Source organism: Ochlerotatus camptorhynchus, unplaced genomic scaffold (assembly GCF_037179485.1).
Source record: "Ochlerotatus camptorhynchus isolate MF236.1 unplaced genomic scaffold, CSIRO-AGI_Acam_v1.1 ptg000402l, whole genome shotgun sequence".
Classification (NCBI taxonomy): domain Eukaryota; kingdom Metazoa; phylum Arthropoda; class Insecta; order Diptera; family Culicidae; genus Ochlerotatus; species Ochlerotatus camptorhynchus.
Window position 1 is genome coordinate 2,256,977 of NW_027040888.1, and position 22,604 is coordinate 2,279,580.

Sequence of the window (22,604 nt, forward strand, 5' to 3'; positions counted from 1 at the left end):
TATTCAGTGTTTATTGGACATCTTTGCTTCCTTAAACAATATTTAGCGTTTAAATTAGACACTATTATACATTTATTAAACGATTATTCGATTTAGAGAGACAGACAGAGTTGCATGCACCACACAGATACTAGAATATTTATCACATATACATATACATACATGTCCTTTGCTTGTGTTTCGAATCATGTACCTTCCAATCACCAGCCGCTGCCTTGCCATCTGAGCTATCCTAGAATACATCATATGGGGGCTACTCAATATTCAATAAAAGCTTGCTTGAAACTGAATACCTATAAACACTCCAGATCGTCCCAAGGTCCAGTGGAAATCATTAATTCATTCATCGTTGAATTACATGATTTTTACAGTTCTACCTTTTTCCCTCTCCAATTTCCAAGGAAAGGATGCTGGGTTATTTATTAAACTAAATCAATGAATTTGTTATCGTGAGTGATTTGATCGATGATTACGATTTTGAACACAAATAAAAAAAAGGGTTGAGCTTGGGATTGAACTTGCGACCTTCTACTTGGAAAGCGGAAACGGCAACCACTACTCTACTGATTTCGTCTTGTTGTTGGGCAGAACCAGTGTTGTGGAATAATGAATCGCATAGTGGTATAAGAGCTATTTTGCTGACTGTATTCACCTTTATGAAGTAATATTGTAAATAATAGAGCTAGAAAACATTTATAAGATGTCTAATAAATCATTTTATTAAATCAAAGGAAAACAGTCAATGTATGTGAAAATTACACTTATTCAGTTTGTTATTAGATCAAACTTTTGGTTCTGAATCAGGAAGACAGTCAACGTTTATCAAGCTTTTAATAAGTAAATTAATCATATCAGAGCAAACAGCGGAATAAAGGCGCATCTATCGATCTCAATGAGGTTTTTTCAGCACATAATTCGACATCCTGTTTTACTCAGCATTGTACACTGTTATACAGCATTTATTCAATATGTATGCTTATTTGTGACTTTGAATTGTTTGTTGGGTAGTGTTTCTATGAATTCAGGACAGCACTATGAACGTCAGCAAAAATTGGAGAAACTTTTAGAAGTTCGATGAAATTCAGGGAAGTCCAGAGTAGTCCTGAAAATTTTAGAAAATTCTTGAAATATTTTGTGAATTTCAAAGAAGGACAGAAATTTTCAGGACAGTTCCATTTATCTCACGGTAGTACCCAGAACTTCAGGATGACTTCATGAACCTCACAACAGGAACTTTACAAAAGGAAGAAATGACCCAAGTAACAATTTTGGTTTTATGAGGGTTCTGTAGAAAATGATTTAGACTTGTAGCATGCTTTAAAACCACTATAGAACTTAAAATGTTACTTGGGGACGGAGTCTTGAGCCTTAACGTAGGTTTCCCGTTTTTGTTCCTTTTGTTGTCTATTTGAATGTGAATGTAGTGTTATTATTACTAAACATATGTTGTTATGCGAAATGCAAACAAACTTGTAAGACCCTTTTCTCATGATCCGAAGTACGCCTACGCAAACTAAAACCACCATCGGGTAGGGAAAGTTCCCTTCTTTCCGATAGTGGTCTTGGTTTGCATGAGTGTACTTTGGTTCACGAGAACTGGGCCTTACACATTTTGTTTACAAAGCAGATGTTGCAATCAATCACAAGTAGACTGAAACTGGATCCTAATTTTCAAGAGCTATGAATTAAAGATGAGAAATGAGAGAAACTCCTACTTACTTATGAAAATTATCTGTCAAACTTGCAAATATGGCGCACGCAAACAATCAATATGAAACTAACGATTTAATATTGGCCCATTACTTGACTAGCCCTTTGGTCCCAAGTACATCCATAAGCGTGCCCTATTCTCGTACTAGAATAATCTGCGTTTTTTTCTTTGTCTTATAAATTTGACAGAGTTTAATAAGGGGCTTGTGAATTTCGCTACGTTTCAAGGGGTGCTCAATAGAGTGATGCAAAATTTGAAATTTTCGCTCCACAATACTTAAACGATTCCAAATCGGATCTTGACTAACCTCTCAAAATTTGAACCCATTTGGGGAGAAACTGAGATGGCACAAACCATTTGAAGTTTGTATGGGAATTACTATGGTGAAACCAAGATTTTTGTTCATGTCTATCTAATAATTCACCATATCGGTCTGCTTCAAAAACTTTTAAATGTGCTTGTAGGAAATTTTCCCAGCTACAACTTTGCTCAAGACCACTTTTTGATTAAATGCAAGGATCAAAAGTTATCAATGGTTCAATGCGCTGAGGTCTTATGATCATGCTCAATCAACTGCTCAGCAGGCAACATTGGTGTTTCTGGGGCGTTGAATAGAACACAAAAATCATGGCTACTATGTCACACTGCAAAATACAGTGTTGCCTACAGAGCAGCTGCTTGATCATGTCATAAGTTTACCAATCTCTTAAATAATTAATAACTATTTCCTGCCTCGTTTTACATAGAAACGATCTTCTGCAAAGTTGTAGCTGAAAAATTTTTCTATAAGAATGGCTATCAAACTGTTTCGCAGCTCAATATGAAAAAAAAAGACTAGAAGGCAATGAACAAAAAGTTGAGATTTCCCATAGTAATTTATATGTAAACTGCTATATATGTAAATGGATTGTGCGAAGTCTGTTTCTAACCAAATGAGTTAAAACTTTGGGAGGCTAATTAGGACCCGATTTGAAACCATTTAAGCACTATGGAGCGAAAAAGTCAAAATTTGCATCAGTCTAGTGCTCAAATTAGCCTGCCTGGAACCGAAGGTCTGGATACTTCCCGAGCCAAAATATTTAGCATCCTTCTTCAAGATCCCCTGGTCTTATAGTACGTTCCGACTACAGAGTTATAACATGTTATAGCGCTATCTTGATGGTAGTTTCTGTGTTGCAATTATTTGACAACCGTTATAACATGTTAGAACTGCTCAGTCTGGCCAGCGCTTTAGTCTATGGTTGTATGCGTTTCACATGAATATTTAGACGTCCTCGGCAAAATTTGGAAGCTGCTAAAATCTTTTGTGGCTTTTGGAACTCTTACCATTCTGGCTTTTCCGTGACATATTCACGCGCAAACGAATTCATCAGCTGGTTTTGATGTGTAACCATGATCAGCTGAAAGCATGATAAAAAAGCAGGCAAAAGTAAACATCAGAAGAAGTGTCATTAAAACCAAGCTTTATATATCTTCTAAGGTGGGAACGATAAGAACGAAATTGAATGCGACGTGTGAGATGGTCGAAATTGGAACCACTCAAGTCTAAATGGAGAAAAACTTCGCAACAAATCGAGCCAAAGCTTTCAAAATCAGCAACAAGCGCCATTAAATTCAGAAATTTAAGATCCGACAAGACGATTGACAGTTGCAGTTCCAAAACAATCATCTGCCCTTGGCAATCACACACTTTTCCCCCTTTAATTCCGCTTCACACTTAAATCTTGAACCACCGAACCACGCAGCAACTTTCCTTTTCCGCTTAATGTTTTTAAATATCCCCCCAAAATGCGGTCTCCACAAGCGCATATCCATACTATAATTAAGCAATCTTGATAAATCACCTTCCACCAGCAACCGAACGATAATAATTGTCCGCACTGAAATCTGGAAAGTTAGTCAATTATTACACCGCAGCAGCTCCTCAGCATCAGCGGTTGTTGTTGTTGTTGCCGTTTTCTGCCTCAGATTCTCGCAGTTGTGGACGAGGACGACCGGATGATGGATGCGATGAAAGAGAGAGTGAACTTCACCGAGTTACCACCCCAGAAATTAACCACCGACGATTATTATCACAAGCTTTTGCTTCCCCTTGCCCCAAATGATCCTCAATTTGTGTGGGGGTGCTTCGAGGAAAATCGATGGAAAATAAACAAACAACGTTTTGTTTAATTTTTTTTTCTCAGTGCAGTTACTGTACTCAAGTAAATAAGGCAGTGTTGAGCAGTTATCGCAAAGCAACTGAGAGTGGTCGAGTTTCTCTTCCGATTTCCACGGGCTGTATAGGCAAATTGTTTTTTCGACAATTTTCTCCGCGGTCATTGATTGGGTTGGTAACCGCGTGGATGGCCGATGAAGTGGATTTGTTGCTGAAAAAACATGCGAGAGAAACTAAAAGTTTATGCAGAGCAGTTTTGAATGAATGGCATATGATATATAAGTGTAGTTCAGGCTGGGTTAAGGCTGCTTGACTGCGTTTAACTGCATACTGGTTGCTTAGCTAGTTACAGAACGTGCATGGTTTTTAAACTTGCCTGAAAGTCTGGACGTTACTGATGTAATTTTGACAGCCTTAAGATCTCTGAGCTACCCTGACAATATCGAGACCTTGGATTCTTGGAACTTCTCTAAAGTTTTCACAATTTTCCTCAAGATTTTTGAACTTCTCTGAAGTTTCATAACTTTTCTGAAGCACTCTGGATGTCTCTGAAGCTCCAATAACTTCTTAAAAGTCATAGTTGGTTGGAAATGCTATCTAACATAGAGCTTTAGTGCGATAATTTATTAGCTAGAAGAGGATAGGTAGATAATTCCGTTAGAGTACGGCAGTATGAAAATTGAATAGAAGTTGAAAAGTAGTTCAAGTGATAGTTCAAGTCAAACGCACATTCTTTGCCTATCTCGTACGATATATGCGGAGATTTGAAGTATGTCTTCAAATCTACAGGCAAAAAGTGTGATCGCTCCGAAGTTCTCTTTAGTTAATGGAGTTCTCACTACTCTTCTGATGATGTTACTGAAATTACTCGGAAATATTATTATTATTTATCTTTATTAGGGAGGCTTTCAGCCTTGGGCTGGTTCGCCTCCAAACCCTACTCGGAAATAAATAAAACTGCCCTGCACGACGGTTTTTTTTAAACTTCATTAAAGTGATTTTCACCCGTAGACTGCTTCATCGCTAAACTTTTGCAGCGTTTTCTGCAGTACCGTGATTGATTTTTCCTTTACCAACCTTTTTCTTGTTCTCAAAATTCCCTTATGTTCTCTAAACTGTCATTATTTTTTGGAACTTCTTGTAGATACTCACTATTTTCCTGAAAGTTCTCGGAATTTCCATGAACCTCTCGGAACTTCCCTAAAGTTCACGGAATTACCCTCAAATTCCCATGGTAACCGTAAATCTGCCCTGAATTGTTAGAACTGCCCAAAGCTACGCAACTTCCCATAGGATCTTTAAACTCAACTGAAGTTTTTGCAACGGAAGCGCCTGAAGTTCCTGCATTTAGTAGAATCTTGGATCTTCACTGAAGTTCACGAAGCATTCTTGAAATCTATGGAACTGTCCTGCAGCTATCAGAAGCTACCCTAAAGATCTTAAAAATTCTATGTTGTTTTGAACGTTCTTGATGTTGTTCGGAAGTTCCTTGAAATTCTCAGATCTTCCTGAAGGCTTTCGCATTTTTTCTTATGTGGAATTCCTTGGAACTCCTTGAAAGTTTCTGCAATTTTCCTGAAGTTCATGGGACAGTTCTCTGATCATCCTAAGAGTACTCGGAATTAGTGAAGCTATCTAAAAATCTATGGTTTTCCTTGAAATTTTCTATAGTTTCTTCTGAAGTTCTCTCAAATCTCCCGAAACGCTTCTGATGAAAGCGTTTTGTTGGCTCTCAACTTAGTTTTCTAGATGCACTTCCACAGTTATTTATTGCGAGATTTATATGCCAACCAAAGCACGAATTTGTATATTGTGTGGCAAGCACAATAGTATCGTAGAGGTAACTCTAAGACCAGAAGGTCCCGAAGATACGTGCTCAACTTTTTGGCTCAGCTCTGGTACTATCTTCGGTCCCAAGCTAATCGATGCACCCCTCGAAACATAGGAAAATCCACGAACCCCTCATTTTATCGGTCAAACTTTCATAGTAAATCAAAACAAACATAGTGTAGTACTAGAATTTTGACTAGAATGGGATACGTTAATCGTTTGCTTGGGACCAATAGGCTAGTCAAGTAGTGAGCCAATTTAAAATCGATAGTTTCGTATTCTATGTCCAGGGAAGTCGAGAAAATTATCAATCTTATAGTTCTTGGCACTGTCCTGAAATAAATGGAACTGTCCTGAAAACCTTTAGACATCCCTGAAGTTCTGTGTACCTACTACTGTGACGTTTGCGTAATATTTCTGATATCTTCTTAAGCTCTCTGGAGTTGCTGGCATTTCTTTCGAAACTTTACAGAAACTAATGGAACTGTCTTGAATATATCGGAACTTACACTGACATATCGTTTAGCTTACCAGAAAATCTGGACTTTCCTGATGTTCCTGGAACACCTTGAAATAAGATCCGTTTGCGTTGCGTTAACGTAAATTTGACAGTTAGACAATAGATTTAGGGGCCTCCCTTAGCTCAGTCGGTAAAGGCGCAGCTACAAAGCAAGACCATGCTGGAGGTGGCTGGGTTCAATTCCCGGTTCGGTCTAGGAATTTTTCGGGTTGGAAAATTTCTCGACTTCCCTGGACTTGCCACACAATTATACCAATGCAAAAATGGTACAGGCATCGAAAGCTCTCAATAACTGTGGAAATGCATCTAGAACACTAAGTTGAGAGCACTTAGTGTTTTAAAGTTGAAAACTTAAGTGTTCTAAAGTTGAGAGCACGCAATAAGCTAATATGCGATATGCAATAAGCTTGAAAAAAATGCGAAGAAGAAGAAGAAGACAATAGATTTAGCTGTCACTTCGCAACAACGCGTCAGATCCGGATCTAATGTGGGTGGCCTTTTAGGATCTCTGAAAATCCCTAAGGATCTCAAGACCTAGCTTTTCTGAGGTACTTGGAACTTCTTTGGTAATCGTGAATCTGCCCTGAATTGTGTCAGAACTGCCCAAAGTTACGCAATTCCCCTTAAGATCTTTAAACTCGACTGAAGTTTTTGCAACGGAAGCTCCTGAAGTTCCTGCAATTTTCCTGCATTTGGTAGAACTTCTCACAAGCTTGGATCGTCACTGAAGTTCTTGAAACTTTTTTGAAATCTTTGGAACTGCCCTGAAGCTGTTGGAACCTATCATAAAGATCTTAAAATTGCCATTTTGTTCTGAACGTTCTTGATGTTTTTGGAATTTCCATTAAATTTTCAGGTTCTCACAATTTTTCTGATGTTAATGGAATTAACATAAAGTTTTCAAAATTTTACAAAATTTCTTTGAACTTCATTTACGTTCCCAAAAACTTTCTGACATTCATGGGACTCTTAACTTCTTTGAAGTTTTCTGGACTTTGATCTTGGAATATCTGTAAAGTTGCTGCCATTTTTTGAACTTTTTGGAACTTCCCTAAAGTTTTCACAATTTTCCGGATATTCATGGAACTGCCAAACAATTCTCAAAAATTTCGAAAAGCTCTCTGAATTTTCCTTAAGATCTTTGAACTTACCTGAAGTTTTATGAAGTTTCTTGAAGGCTTTGAAAAATTCAGGAAATTTTCTTGAAGTTGTTTCATTAACTCGTGAAGTCGTGAAGATCACAAAAAAAATCCAAAAGATCATAGAACTGAATTGAATTTCTCGGAACCAACCCTTTCAGATTCCCAAAGTTCCGAACTTTTTTGTAGTTCTTGGAACTTTCCCTCTGTCGTGACCGGACCGAGGTTTCCAGCCTCGGCCACGGCTACACGAATTAGCGATGCAGCTCCCACGGGTGCGGCTGCTTCTATTGCTGCTGCTGCTGCTGTTTCTGTTGCTGCTGTTTCTGCTGCTGCTGGTGATCCGTCACCTCCAAAATTCGTTACAAGAATGCCTTCAACCTATCAAAAATTCTCTAACCAATGAGATTCCGTTTACAAACGGACTATCACGCTTCACGCTCACTCGGTTCTACTCATTATTTATTCAACACTAACTCTATCTACTACACCTTGAGCTTATGAAACTTCTCTGAACGGTTTGAATATTCACTGAGTTTCTTGGAACATCATTGAAGTAGAGGAAATGGATGTAATGTCGGCATAAAATTGATAAATAGCAGATTTTTAGCGATGGGCCCAATCTTAGATCCATAGACCAACATTAGAGCCATATCCCCTATTTGAAATTAATGTAAACAGCTTGAAACTTTCCTACTTTTTCTGGAGTTCCCTGAATTTATCGGAACTTCTATTGAAATTCAGGAAATTTATCTAAAATTTGTAGGAGTTTACTTAACTCAATTGAACCAGTCTGAAGTTCTCCGAACTTCTAAGAAATCTTTGAGATGATCAGGGATCTAATGAAAAGAAGAAGCTGCAAAGGTTGAACAATTTTTGAGAGGTTTGACGAGCTATAGATAGATTCAGTGAATTTCGAGGATCTTTAAAGTGTTCTACAAACTTCAAAGCTGTAAAGAAAACTTTAGAGAGATTCAGAGAGCTTTGGAGACGACTTTTGAACAAGAACATATACCTCAATAAGTTAGTGAAAGTTCTGAGAGGATTTAGAGATAAATAGAACATAGATAAAGTTCTGAACTTTCCTGAAGTTTATGAAACTTTTTTGAACACTTCGGATATTCACTAAAGTACTTGGAACATAACTTAAGTATTCGAAATCGATGTTAAGACTCGAAGCTTTCCTATTATTTTCTGGAGTACCCTGAATTTATCAGAACTTCTATTGAGATTCAGGAAATTTATTTCAAATTGGCAGGTTCTAAAATTTGCTGAAGTTTACTAAACTTCTATGAAGCTCTCTGAACTTTTCTGAAGTTCTCTGAACTTCCAAAGAAACTTTGAAATGATTAGGGAGCGAATGAGAAGAAGAAGAAGCTTCGAAGACTGAATAACTTTTTAGAGGTTTGACGAGCTATAGACAGGTTTAGCGAATTTCGAGGATCTTTAAAGTGTTCTACATAACATCGAAACTGTTAAACTAACTTTGGATAGGTTCAGAGAGCTTTGGAGAGTTAGTGAAAGTTCTGAGAGGTTTTAGAGATAAATCGAACATAGATAAAGTTCTGAACTTTCCACTAGTTCTTGGAACTTTCCTGAAGTTTATGAAACTTCTCTGAACGCTTCGGATATTTACTAAAGTTCTTGGAACACCATTAAATTATTGGAAATTGATCGAAAGAGGTCAACACTTTCCTATATTTTTGCTTCCCGAATTTATCAGAACTTCTATTGAAATTCAGGAATTTTATCTGAAATTAGCCGGTTCTAAAATGTACTGGAATTTTCTAAACTTCTATGAAGATCTTTGAACATTTTTGAAGCTACCCGAACTTCTAAGGAAACTTTGAAAGTGCATACATTTTGAGAGGTTTGATGAGCTATAGATAGATTCAGCAAATTACGAGGACCTATAAAGTGTTCTACAAAACTTCAAAGCTGTTATGAAAACTATGGAGAGGTTCAGAGAGCTTTGGAGATGACCTTTGAATGAGAACATACAGCTCAATAAGCTCGTGAAAGTTCTGAGAGGTTTAAGAGATTTCAGAGTTATGAAGGATTGTTTGCAACGACTATTTTTGGTTTGAAGTGTACATTTGACATTCGTTTAATAAAAAATGGATTTCACACCAGATGCAAGTCATTCTTTGATGATCTTGCTGGCCACCGCCACCAAAATTCGCTCCTTGTTCTAAAAAATTCGGCATTATTTGTTAGCTGATCTCAGTGCAAATAATCGGTCGCACTTCTGTCCCAGAAAATAGTCATTAATTTCCAGAGTGATGGTTCCGTGGTCGTATTACACTCGATTTGCCATGAGCCTGCACCTGGCAAAATTTGCTGCTGGGGGAACGTCCAGTACCGTTTTTATCATGAAAAGTCGAAGTCGAAATCGATCAGAGCTATCGAAAACGAAAATCTAGGCAAAAATGAAAGCTGCAGTAAACATAAACAACAACGGTGAAACGTCATTGAGTGTATGCGTTAAAGTTACACTGATATTTTTTTTACTTTGAAGCTGTCCACTTGACAGTTAATATCATTAATATTTATACTAAAAAATTATAATAATTACCAATTTGAGCAATTTTTACACCAAATATTACTGCAGATCAAGTTGTACAAATGTCTGTAAACCTGCATCCCTGTGTCAGTCATGGGAAAAGTCATTCCAATCGAGCAGACAACCTGTCAAATTGATGAGATGTCGCCACTTTACCCAATCCAGCCTCTTTAGTCATTCAGATACCACACAACAACCGATCTCATTTCCCAATCTCACCACGCTCTGCTGCCACTTTTCTTCCACACACCTTTTCTCGCTGAAATCCAAAACCTCGAAGCTCCGTACGAAAAGGTTTTTCGAAAACCAAAACAAAACCCAAAATCAATTTTACCGACCACGTAGCGCATCGACCTTCATCCGAAACGAGAAGCGATATAGGTAAAAAAAAAATCAAACCAGCGAAAATAACGAAACAATGCCCCACCCGCCATCATGATGACTGCTATGACGGGGGGCGGTCGGGGCATTTTCGCATCCATCGAAACCAATTTGGCCTAATCAAAACCGTAATTTCTGCGGTGATTGTGAGAAGTTGCGCATTTTCTCGCCGAGTTTGTTGACTTTCACAAGACGTGGCCGTTGGATTGCTGCGGAGCTTTTCCGAATGTCTTCACAACAAATTGCGGCGATTTGATGACACAAATGACAAATCGTGATCGTTGGGATTTGGACACCGCACCGGGTGAAATCCAGAGTGAAGGTTGCGTTGTGAAAACAAAACAAACAATCAAAAATGAAGAAAACTAACCTATAAATGGACCACGCGTGAAGATCGTCCGCTGCGCCGGGAGGTAGCCCGTGCATTCCGTGAGGTACCGAGTACCGTCGATCCTCGCGCTGTTGCTTCGGGGTGGTCATCGTGCGCAGTTCCATAACATTCGTGCCGGGTTCTGTGGATGGGAGAAAACGGGTACCAAAGGTTACTAAGTTGTTGCATTTTTTGACAGATTGATGTAAAAACAGAAAGCTGTCAGACTGCAGCAGAGGGTGGCGAAGGAGATTGTCATGTTTTCAATTCATACACGTGTTGTTGAGTTTCGCGGGGAGATTCAGGAGATCGTAGAGACGATTTATGGGACTACATGTGGTAAATTTGTAACGACCAACAACAACAACAACGATGACGGCGACGACGAAGCCTCAGCTTCAAGAAGTGAAAGTGAGAGTTCGCCTCTCGACTTGTTGTTGTGTACAACAACAACATCAACAACAGCAACAAAAACAGTCATTCTTCTTGTTTTGGCTTTTGTATGTTGCGCATTGCTGCAGTATTGTATGCAGAAGACGGTAGACGACGCCGACGACGACGACGACGGACGGCTTCGTGTGTTTATTTCTTTCCTCTTGGGTTAACATCAATGATCGAACGCGCGTTGTTTGATGGAGAAGGCATAAAAACAGAACTGTAACAGCCATTGTTGGCGCTCGCGGACCATGCTGGGGACGGGGGGAAAAAGGGCGTCCACACATCACCCGGGACTTACGTAAGTCTGCTCGTGTGAGCAATTCAAATTCAGCTCCACCGCCGGGTTGTCCTCCGGGTTAATGCACAGTTCGCTGAGAAGTCCGCGCCTACTTTGTGCACCGTTGCTATGGCGGGCGGTTATGATTACGATTATTAAAAGGAAATTATTCATGTCATTAACGGCTGTCGATGACGACGGCGACGACGACGACGACGACAACGTGTTGATCATAGAGTAAGCCGGGATTGAGCTAATTTGTCGGATAAACAAGATCTGCACAAACGGCGAAGTCATGCACTCAACGAGACGGGGGAAATTATGTGTCATGGATGCAATTAACGGCAAGGCCTTCTTTGATTCTAATGGAATGTGTTTTGATGCCGGACAGTATTATGACATTATGGAAGAGTGTTGTGCAATCACTTGATGGCGTGGGACGTCTAGTGTGCATTTTCTTTGATTGAAAGCGCAGGCCCAATATCCTTCTTACTTCTTCTTCTTCTTCGCATTTCAAGCTTAGTGTTTATCGCATATTAGCTTATTGCGTGCTCTCAACTTAGTATTCTAGGTACACTTCCACAGTTATTAACTCTTTGTCTGTACCTCTCAAATAAAGCTAAGTTCATTGCGAAAATCCTTTAAAACTGGTGTTTAATAAAATTTGATAGACATAGACATAACATCCTGGGGTCATATTGACTTCAAAATATAGACAAAGGGTTGATTGAGAGCTTTCGATGCCTGTACAATTTTTGCATTAGTATAATTGTATGGCAAGTACAAGCATATACTCTATGCCCAGGGAAGTCGAGAAGTTTTTCAACCCGAAAAAATCCTAGACCGGACCGGGAATTGAACCCAGCCGCCTTCCGCATGGTCTTGCTTTGTAGGTGCGCCCAATGAGCCCCAAATATCCAGTGTCGTTAACTTATGGAGTAGGATCCGTAGATAGGTAAATTTGTTTCCACTGAATTCAAAAAGTGAAGAATTTTGAAAGGGAGGAACGAGGATTGAACCATAATTTTGAAAATCCGTAGAATTTCTTCCGCAATTTAAAAAAAAAAACAGTTTCTGTTCTGTTCTGAAAAATCCGAATAATTTTACGACTGGTCCGTAGATTTGAAGTAAACTTTTTAGAAGTCAAGTACAATTCATAGAAGTTAAGTTAATTTCATTTGATCACAGAGAGTTTAGTAGAAGTTTAAGGAGCTTCGTGAAAGCGTATGGAATGCTGTAGAACTTCATAGATCTTCAGGAAACTTCGTATTACTTAACAGCGTCCAAGAACTGTACACTGGAGATCACCTTTTATAGGAGCTCCACTTATTTTCAAAAAGCCCAGTGAACTTCATAGAACTCCAATGAACTTAGTGAAAATTTATGGAACTTTGTAGAACTTCATAGATCTTCAGGAAGCTTTGGAGAACTTAAAAAAAACTTCGTAGATGTTCTGGAAATTGTTCACAGTTTATAGGAGTTAACCCGAGCAAAGTCCAGCATCAAAATGACAGCAAATTGAAATCAAGTATTGATATCAACATCAATCTGAAATCATAATTTGATTTCAGTTTATGCAATTGACAAATTTGATACCTAAATTTGTTTTCATTTTGCTGTACATTAGCTACTCAAAAATATGTTGTTGCGGGTTTGTTTTCATTGCCTTAGCATAACATCAAATTGAATACTTGTTTTGTTTTTTTTCCTTTGGTTTGTTTTCCGTCGATCTTGTTTTCCGTGCTGAGCACCAATGCTACCGACGCCAGGAAGGCAGCTCCCACACCTGGACCCTACCTATCGACCCATCAACTCATGAACCGGGGACCAACGGCTTTACTTCCCCCTTCCGAAGGAAGGCGTGATCAGAGATGTTATGCCTCAGAACATCCCTGCGGCGCCGACTGGGATTGAACCCAGGCCTGCTGGGGTGAGAGGCAATCACGCTTACCACTACACCACCGGCACCGCTGAATACTTGTTTTGTTATCAACAGGAAAAATGGATATCAAATTTAGTTTTCAGTTTGCTCTCACTGATTGGAGGAATTTGTTTTCAATGTGATATCACAGGAAGATTTGTTTGCTCTCAATTTTGATATTTTAACCGTTTAAACGACCAAAACGACGGCAACCTGAGTAATCATTATCAGCGAAATCACAACATCAAATTTAGATTTCAATTTGATCTCAGACTTTGCTCGGGTAGCTAACTTTCAAAAAACCCTGTGAACTTTGTAGAACTCCAATAAACTTCGTATGAGTGCAGATGATTTCGTAGAACTCCATCAAATTTGTAGAAGTCAAGAGATCTCTGTAGAACTTCATCAAAGTGTGTACGAATTAAGTGAACTTTGAAAAAAAAAAATAGCGAATTTTATTAGAAACTACGGGAGCTTCATTTAAGTTCAAGAATTTTTGATTAACTTCATTGAATTTAGAAAAATTTCAGGGCCTTGGTAGATGTTCAGGGGACATCCTACAAAATCAGCTAATTTATTAGAATTTCAGGGAACTTCTGGAGCTTCAGAGAATTTCGTTTAAATTCAGGAAGTTTTATAAAAAATTGGAAAATCTTCGTAAAAATGGGAACTTTGAATTAGTTTTAGAAGCTTCGTAGAAGTTAAGGAAGCTTTGTTTAATTTCAGGAAACTTCATAAATGTTTCGGAACCTTTTTTAAACTTCAGGGCACTTCGATAAATTTCAGTGGTGTTGGAATAGTGCAGGAAGTTTCACAGAACTTCAGGAAACTCTGTAGAACTTCAGGGAACTTCTAGAAAATAAGAAAATCAACGAAAATCGTAAAAGCTCAGGGAACTTCATATTGGTTCACCAAACTTTGTAGAAGCTACGCGAATTACGTAGCAAGTCGAATAAATACGTTAAACATTATTGAAAAGCAGTAGACTTTGCAGAAGTTTAGGGAATATCGTAGAAGTTCAGCAAACTTCTTAACATTACAGGGAACTTCGTATTAGTTAAGGGAACTTCGTAGCACATTGTCTGAAAATGTATTTCAAAAAAGCTCAATACACTTCTTGGAAATTTCATAGACAAGCTTCAGGGCATTCCCGGAAGTTTGGAAAATTGTTATGCGATTTTGGTGGAATTAATTAAACAAATAGAAGTCAAGGAAACTGTGCAGATGTTCAGGGAAAATTTCTAAGAGCTACAAGCAATTCGCATAAGTTCATTTAGTTCTATAATGTATAAGCTATGGAAATGTCTCAATAATTCATGCAACTCGGTAACAGTTAAAGGAACCAACCAAAAGTTCACGGAACTTCCCGCAAATTCAGGGAACTTCGAGGGTCTGGTAATTTTAGATAAGCACAATAAGTTTGAAAGAAGTTCAGGGAGCTTCGATTGAATTCATGGAACAAATTTTTAGTTCAAGAAACTTTGTGGATGTACAGAAATCTTCGTAGCAGTTCAGGAAACTTTGAAGGATTTTAGAGAACTTCGTTGATATTCCTGGATTTTGAATAAGATATGAATGAAGTCCTCTGAATATTTTTCAATATCGATATGCGATATGCGATGTGCAATAGTTCAGATATTCAAATATCGTCTCTTAGATATTCTTTCAAGACGGCAAGTTGATCCGTATGTACTGTACTGTACTGTTATGGACTTCAACTGTTCAACATATTTAGTGAAATTTCGCTTTCAGATGTAGCTTTCCGGTTGATCTGCATTATTTAAAAGATCTCCAGCTGATGATACATTTTAATAAAGTCTTCTGGTTCCTCTTCCAAGATCTCTGGTTGATCCAGATCATGATTTGAAGATCTTCGATTGTTCAAAATGGCGTCTCTCAGATGTTTTCCCTAGCTGGAAGGCTGGTCAGAAAGTATTTAAAAGATCTCCAGCTGATTTCAATAAAGTCCTCTGGATATTTTATCAAGATTGCAAGTTAATTAAGGTTCATCCGGAAGATTAAGATCATAAATTTAAACGAAGTTTCTCAGATATTCTCCTAAGAAGGCAGGTTGATCTGGAAGTATTCAAAAAATTACCACAATCAGCTACGACCAATTTTGTCCAAAAATATTGACACTTTCAATATATCAAAATGTTCTTCTCTAATTTTTGATTTTTTTAAAAGAAAAAAGCTCATGAAAAATGCAAATTATTGAAATATTGAATACCGTAAACACTTAAAAATTGACAACAATTTTCGAACAACACCTGCTGGTAATTTTTTTTAAATATTACACCCTTTTGAGTAATTTTTGCACTGAAAATGATTTAAGATGCCTCAAATATTGTTTTCTGTCTTACACTTCATAAAAAAGCGCACTAACAAGAAATTAAAAAAAAAACATGTCCAAAAGTTGTTGTTCTAGCAAAATTTCCAATATTTAAAAAGATTGCATTTTTCATGAGTATTAAAAATAATTCAATATTTGAAGAATAGGACACCGGGAGTAATTCACTCTGTCACCTTGTGTTAAACACTCTTCGACACACTTCCACACACCACCATTGACTTCTTGCCGCAAGATATCACTACGGCAACGTTGCTAGTGTAGCAGTGAAAAATCGATTTGTTTATTATTTTCAACCACGAAATCCGCTGTCAAAGTGTTCGACTTGACAGTGTTTTTTTTTATTATTTTGAACCGGTAAAACACATGTATTAGTAAAACTGCTCACTAATACTAACGGTGGTAGAGCAGTATATGAGAACCAATTTGTCAATCTTTTCTGGCAGCACTGCCTTGAGCCAAGAATGTTTACATTCGTTTGAAGCCGTTTTTTGTTTTTGTTGATTTTTTTTCTGAAGGAGAGGATTTCCCTCCATCTATCGGTAGGATTCCACAGAAAACTGATCGGGACACGGAAGTAACACTCACTCCCGCAATGAATCAATGAAAATGCTGAGATTTTGACAGAACTGTGCTGTGACTACCACAGTATTTTACGTCTTGGGCAAGATTTTGAAAATAGTTTCTATGAGCTGTCACGTCGGTTCGTCGGTGGTGGAACTCCAGGAATACTATTCGGGATGAGATTTTGAAATCATGTAAGTTGTGCATGGATACGTGTGATTTTTTGCTGGGATTCCATGCTTCCACTGTGCATTATTAAATTTGGGGGTGGGTGGGGGTTGGGGTTTTGTGAAATAGTAAAAAATCATACATTACTTTTGAGAATTTGTTTGAAATCATGAAAAATCAATTTCAGAATATTGACATCAGCTTTTGGAATTTCCATTTTTTGTCTTTCGCTTTTTTTGTATTTCGACCCTTTGTAGTTCGACCTTTTGTCTTTCAACCTTTTGTCTTTCGGCCTTTTGTCATCCTCTTGTATTTTTTCATAATGGTGTCTTTAACATTTCACAAAAAAATGTAGAACGTATACCGTATACGTCACCTCTGATCGAAATGACGCCCGACACAAAGTAGTAGAGAAATGTTTGAGTAAAATTTACGCGGAAATCGTTTTGAGTAATTTTTAGTAAAAACTTCAGATATTCTCTCCAATAGCAGATTGCCCAGAAATTATTCCAAAGACGTCCAGGTGATCAGACATCTCCAAAAATCCTCAAATATTTGCTTAAGACTTCAGTTTGATCAGGTATGATTCTGAAGATATTCAACTGCACAACAATTCAAAGCATATCTTTCAGATATCCTCTCAAGATACCAGGTTTCTCAGAAATTATTGCAAAGGCCTCCAGGTGATTGTAGATCTCCAAAAGATCCTAAAAATATTTGTTCAACACTTCACTTCAGCTTGATCAGGCATCATTCCGAAGATCACCAACTACCAAGGAATCAAAAATATCTCCAAATAACAAAATGACAAGCGATCAACGAACCGAATGATACCGCTGTGTCAGAAGTGGAAAGCAATAAGGATATAATCTTCTTCCTTTTTTTTCATGACAAGCAGCCCGTGCGATACAGCTCAAGGTGTAGAAGGAAACAAGCAAATTGTTGGCAAGCTGCTTCACGAAGTAAATCCGAAGATGATACACGTGTGTTAATGGGATTTTTTTGTTATGTCTTTTTTCGATTCAGATCAAGCTATGTTCTCATCGGTGTATATTGCAACAAAGCAGGCAAGCAATATATCATTATCCTTCTACCACCTACCTCCGATGGAGCTATGTTACAGAGCAAGTTTGTCACGGTAGTCGTAGCAACCGTTTTGTCAGTATCGTTGGTTGCTTTATATGTTTGGATTCGCTGCCAACTACCCAACAATTTCAAATCACATCTCCAAGATATTCTCAAAGATCAGCCTGGAATCATAAACTATTTAAAATAACACCAAGCGGCAAGAGATCACATTGAAAACTTCATGTTTTTCCAAGATTTCAGATTAATCAGTTATCATTCTATCAGGTACACTGATGGCTCGCTCTCCAGCAGCGGAGTGGGAATGGGGGTTTCAGGAGATAGTTTGGTCGTCAGCAATTCACTTCCGGCCCAGTGCTCGGTGTTTTCCGCTGAGGCAGCGGCCGTCTTTCACGCAACCACCCTTCCGGCCAATCGGCCGATCCTCATCGTTACCGACTCACAAAGCGCAATAATGGCCCTAACCGATGAAGCACCAAAGCATCCGTGGATACAAGGGACGGTAACGCATGCGCCGCCCAACACCGTATACATGTGGGTACCCGGGCACTGTGGCATCCAGGGGAACGTGATCGCCGACCACCTCGCCGGCTCAGGCCCCATCGGCCCAGGTTCTCTGACAATGTTCCGTTCCAGGACATCAAAAAATGGATCAAGCGGACGGTTCGGAGAGCGTGGGACAACGAGTGGAGGAACAATCGAACTCACCAACTACGAAAAATCAAGGCGACCACCGATCCCTGGAAGGATCGACCGAGCCTCAAGGAGCAGCAAGTGGTGTCCAGGCTGCGCACCGGGCATAGCAGGGCCTCCCATAATTTCGGAGGAACACCGTTCCGGAGAACCTGCGAAACCTGCGGAGTGCCAGCCTCCGTAGAACACATCCTCATCAACTGTGTGGAGCTCGAGGACCTTCGGGTTGCCTTCGGTCTGGAGGGAACCAGCATACGAAGTCTGCTTGGCGACGAGTCCCCGGCAGCAGACGCCCTCATCGCCTTCCTGAAGGAGGCGAATCTTTTTTACAACATTTGAGTGTTTTCTGTTTGTGCTTTTGAATTCGTCGGCCCTTTTGGTAGTGTTTTACAATATTTTATATAATTAAGCTAAATGCCCACTTGCCAAGATTGGGATCCTCCTTTTGAGGTCTCAATTCTTTTTTGTAATTTTTAAAAGAGATGAACTAGCCTTAGGCTAAAAATCTCTCTAATAAAGGAAAAAAAAAAAAAAAAAAAAAAGTTATCATTCTAAAGGTATCCAAGTATTCCATAACCAATACCGCATTTTTCAGATTTGCGCTCATATGAAACATGGCAGCTTAGAAATTATTCCAAAGTCCTTCATGTGTTTTAAGATCTCCATAAAGTCAAGAATCATACTGAAGGTCTTCAACTGCCGAACAATTCAAATCACACCTCTTAGATATTCTCTCAAATACTTGATTGCTCACAAATTAAAGGGTGTCCACGATGAAATTGCCACACACAAAATTGATTCGCAAAATTCGAGTTTTCATCCGATTGCCATAAAATTTTCAGGGATTGAGAAATAACTATTAAACTTCATTTTACCATTTTACTCGTATTTTATTTACAGTCCATACGCAAATGCCCACACCTTGGCCTTAACCCCGGCCATAAGATTCTGCACAACCTGTGAATCAACCGTTTTTTGCATGTAAACCCATACTTTCTTCAGTTCCTCGACTGTCTTCACTACCTTAGGTCGTTTAAGAAGGTGCTGCTTCATAATCGCCCAGTACTTCTCGATGGGGCGGAGCTCCGGAGTGTTGGGAGGGTTGAACATTTTCGGCACGAAATTGACCTTATTGTCCGCATACCACTTCAGCACGTCCTTGGAGTAGTGGCATGAGGCCAAATCCGGCCAGAAGATTGTTGGGACGTTGTGGGCCTTCAGGAGAGGAAGCAGCCGCTTCTGGAGGCACTCTTTTATGTACACCTGTCCGTTCATCGTGTCCTGGGTCACGAAAGATGCACTCCGCTTCCCGCACGTGCAGATGGCTTGCCAAACCAGGAATTTCTTCGCAAATTTGGACATCTTCTGAGTGCGGACATGCTCCGGAACGCTGAACTTATCCTTGGCCGTGAAAAACAGGTTGCCGGGGATCTGTTTGAAGTCGGCCTTCACATATGTTTCGTCGTCCATGATGCAGCATTCAACTTTCGTCAGCATGTTGAGGTACAACTTCCTGGCACGGGTTTTGGCGGACTTGTTCTGCTTCTCGTCGCGATTAGGGGCCTTTTATACCTTGAACGTTCGAAGCCCAGCCTTAGTTTTGGCCTTCTGGACAAAACTTCGGCTTAGGTGCAGCTTCTTAGCCACATCCCTAACGGAGGCGTTCGGATTTCGGTTGAAGGCCCCAACTACGCGGTTGTGATTTTTGGTGTTGTACGGAATACTTTTTCCTTCACTTCTGGGCTTCCGATCGGTGGTCAACCGTTCCTCGAACCGCTTAATCACTCGCGACACCGTGGAATTCGCGATTCCCAACGTTTTAGCGATGGAACGATGCGAGAGATCCTTGTTCTCGTGATGAATGCGCAAGATTTTATCACGCACGAGCTGTTCTTTCGACTCCATTTCCGCGAGTTTTGATCACAGGACTTTAAAACTTGCAGGATGTAAATAATGCACTATGAACTAAATCCACCCAAATTTTCATTAAATTCTACCCAACGGTTAAAAAGTTAGAGCAATTTCATAGTGTGGCAATTTCATCGTGGACACCCTTTATTCCAATGCCAGGTGATCGTAGATCTCTATAAATTGCTCATGATATTTGTTTGATGATTAGGCATCATTTTGAAGATCTTCAACTGCACAACAACTCAAATTGCATCTCCCAGGTATTTTTCAAGACACCAGGTTGCTCAGAAATAATTCAATAGACCTCCAGGTGATCATAGATCTGCAAAAAATCCTCAAGATATTTGTTTTAGAGTTCAGGTCGTCTCTCAGTTATTTTCTCCACTACCAAACTGCTCAAAATATTTGTTCAAAACTTCAGCTTCATCAGGTATCATTCTGAAGATCTTAAACTGCACATCAATTCAAATCATACCTCCCAGATATTTTCTCAAGATACCAGGTTGCTCAGCAATTATTCATAAGACCTCCAGGTAATCATAGATGTCCAAAACATCTACAAGATATTTGTTAAAGACTTCAGCGTGATCAGGTATCATTATTAACATCTTCAACAGCCCAACAATTCAAAACACATCTCCCGGTTATTCTCTCATCATTCTTGGCTGCTCACGAATTGTTGTGCGCCTTATGACGTTGTTTTTCCTTTTAATTCTAATACCATTGTATCACTTTCACTTTCACTAATTAACTTTTACTATTTACTTTCGCTATAACTTAAAAAAACTATAACAGAAGCCAAATAGTATCACGGAAAAAACGCTGTAGAAAATTACCCATTGGGTATTTTCCCTTGAAAATTTGGGTAGAAGCAGTTTAGAGTGTATTGTTTACACTGTATTTTTATCGCTGTCAATTTTTTCGAAGGTTGGAACAACCGAAAAGCAACGTTGCGAATTGATTTTGCGCAAGCACCTGGAAAATCATCGGTACATTGGAAAATACCTCGGAGTCGTGCAGTTAACGGTGATTCGTGTCATTAAATGTTACTACGAAACTCTGAGCATCAAATGGAAGGAGAAATCCGGTCAGAATGGAAGATCTATCAGTGATCAGGATCACAAGCGTGTCGTGAAAGCGTTTAAGCGGAATCCCAATGGTGCGGTCAGGGATGTGGCCAAAAAGTTTAATCTGTCAAAGTCTTCCGTTCAGAGAGCCAACGACCGGGAGGGACTGCATACGTAAAAAATGCAGCAGGCTCCAAATTGTGACGAAAGGCAAAATACGGTGAGAGAGTCACAACTGGACACCCAGATGCCGACGAAGCCTCATTGTCTCATCATGGATTATGAGACTTACGTCAAGGCGGACTTCCGGCAGCTTCCGGGGCTACTGTTCTTCACCACCCAGCACAAGTTTGATGCTCCGCAGGAAGTAAGGAAGCAAAAACTTTCAAAGTTAGAAATACATGATTTGGCAAGCGATCTGCTCATGTGGCAAACAGAGTGCGCCGTTCGTGACTACCGGGACTGTAAACGGAGAGATCTAGCTCAAGGAGTGTCTACAGAAGCGTCTGCTTCCTCTGTTGAAGCAACACGAGAGCCCTACGGATCTAGCTTCGTGCCACTATTCAAATTTTGTCATGGAGTGGTACGAAGCCAACGGGGTCATTTTCGTACCAAAGATTCCAGATTGCTCAGAAATTATTTAAAATAGCTCAGTCATAAGAGATCACTTTCAAAACCTCAGGATGTTTTTAAAGATTTCTGATTGATCAGGTATCATTCTAAAGATATCCAAGTACTCTATAACCCACATTGCATCTCTCAGATCGTCTCTCATATGAAACTATTACAGGACTGGTAGCGATCACTGCTGTCGGAAATAGTGATTTTAGTGACCATGTTGAATAAATAAGTGACCAAATAGTAAAAATAGTGCCTAAAAAGTGACCTATCAAATAAATGTTTGATGTTTCAGACTTATTCAATTATTATCTCATAAACACTTTTGTACGATATGAACCTTTAAAACGAAATATTCAATAGAAAGTTTACAACCAAACCCAAGTTTTTAGTCACGGTGTCTACTAACTTCAAAAATCTGGGAAATCGGAAATCCTCAGAAAATTTTATGTTTTCTTAAAATAACTGGAAATCTCAAAGAATAAAAAAAAAACTTACTAAGTTTGTTTTTAAGAAAACAATGAATTTTAAAATACAACCATTTAATTTTTATCGTTATTCTCATTCACACTTTGAACTTTAAAGATTCACAAAGGATTAATCTTCAGTAGGAAATAATTGTTTTGGTTTCTGAAGACCACTGTCCTTTTGTGAAGTTTCCGAAGTTTTTCTTAATTTAGGGAACTTTTATGCTCCCTCAATTTTCATGGAATTAGAACGAAATAATTAATATAGTCCTATGATTTTCACTGAAGTTCTCAAGATTTTTCTGAAGTTCATAAAACTTCCCTTAAATTATCGGCACTAATTTAAAACTTCTTCAATAGTCTAAACTTTCC

The 22,604-nt window shown here is 39.0% G+C and overlaps 2 protein-coding genes across 2 annotated transcripts in view; one reads left to right on the forward strand and one right to left on the reverse strand.

Annotated features, from left to right (window-relative positions):
* Window positions 1-22,604, reverse strand: part of LOC135710795 (ATP-binding cassette sub-family G member 8) — a 206,071-nt gene that overhangs the window by 22,103 nt on the left and 161,364 nt on the right. The window contains exon 2 of the mRNA XM_065233478.1: window positions 10,673-10,814. Coding sequence (XP_065089550.1) covers window positions 10,673-10,797 — 125 coding nt within the window. The 5' untranslated portion in view covers window positions 10,798-10,814. The remainder of the gene's footprint in view (window positions 1-10,672; window positions 10,815-22,604) is intronic.
* On the forward strand, window positions 17,781-18,508 carry LOC135710773 (uncharacterized). Its single transcript, XM_065233434.1, has 2 exons — window positions 17,781-18,044; window positions 18,113-18,508. Exons 1-2 carry the CDS (start codon window positions 17,781-17,783, stop codon window positions 18,506-18,508), a joined length of 660 nt encoding a protein of 219 aa, XP_065089506.1.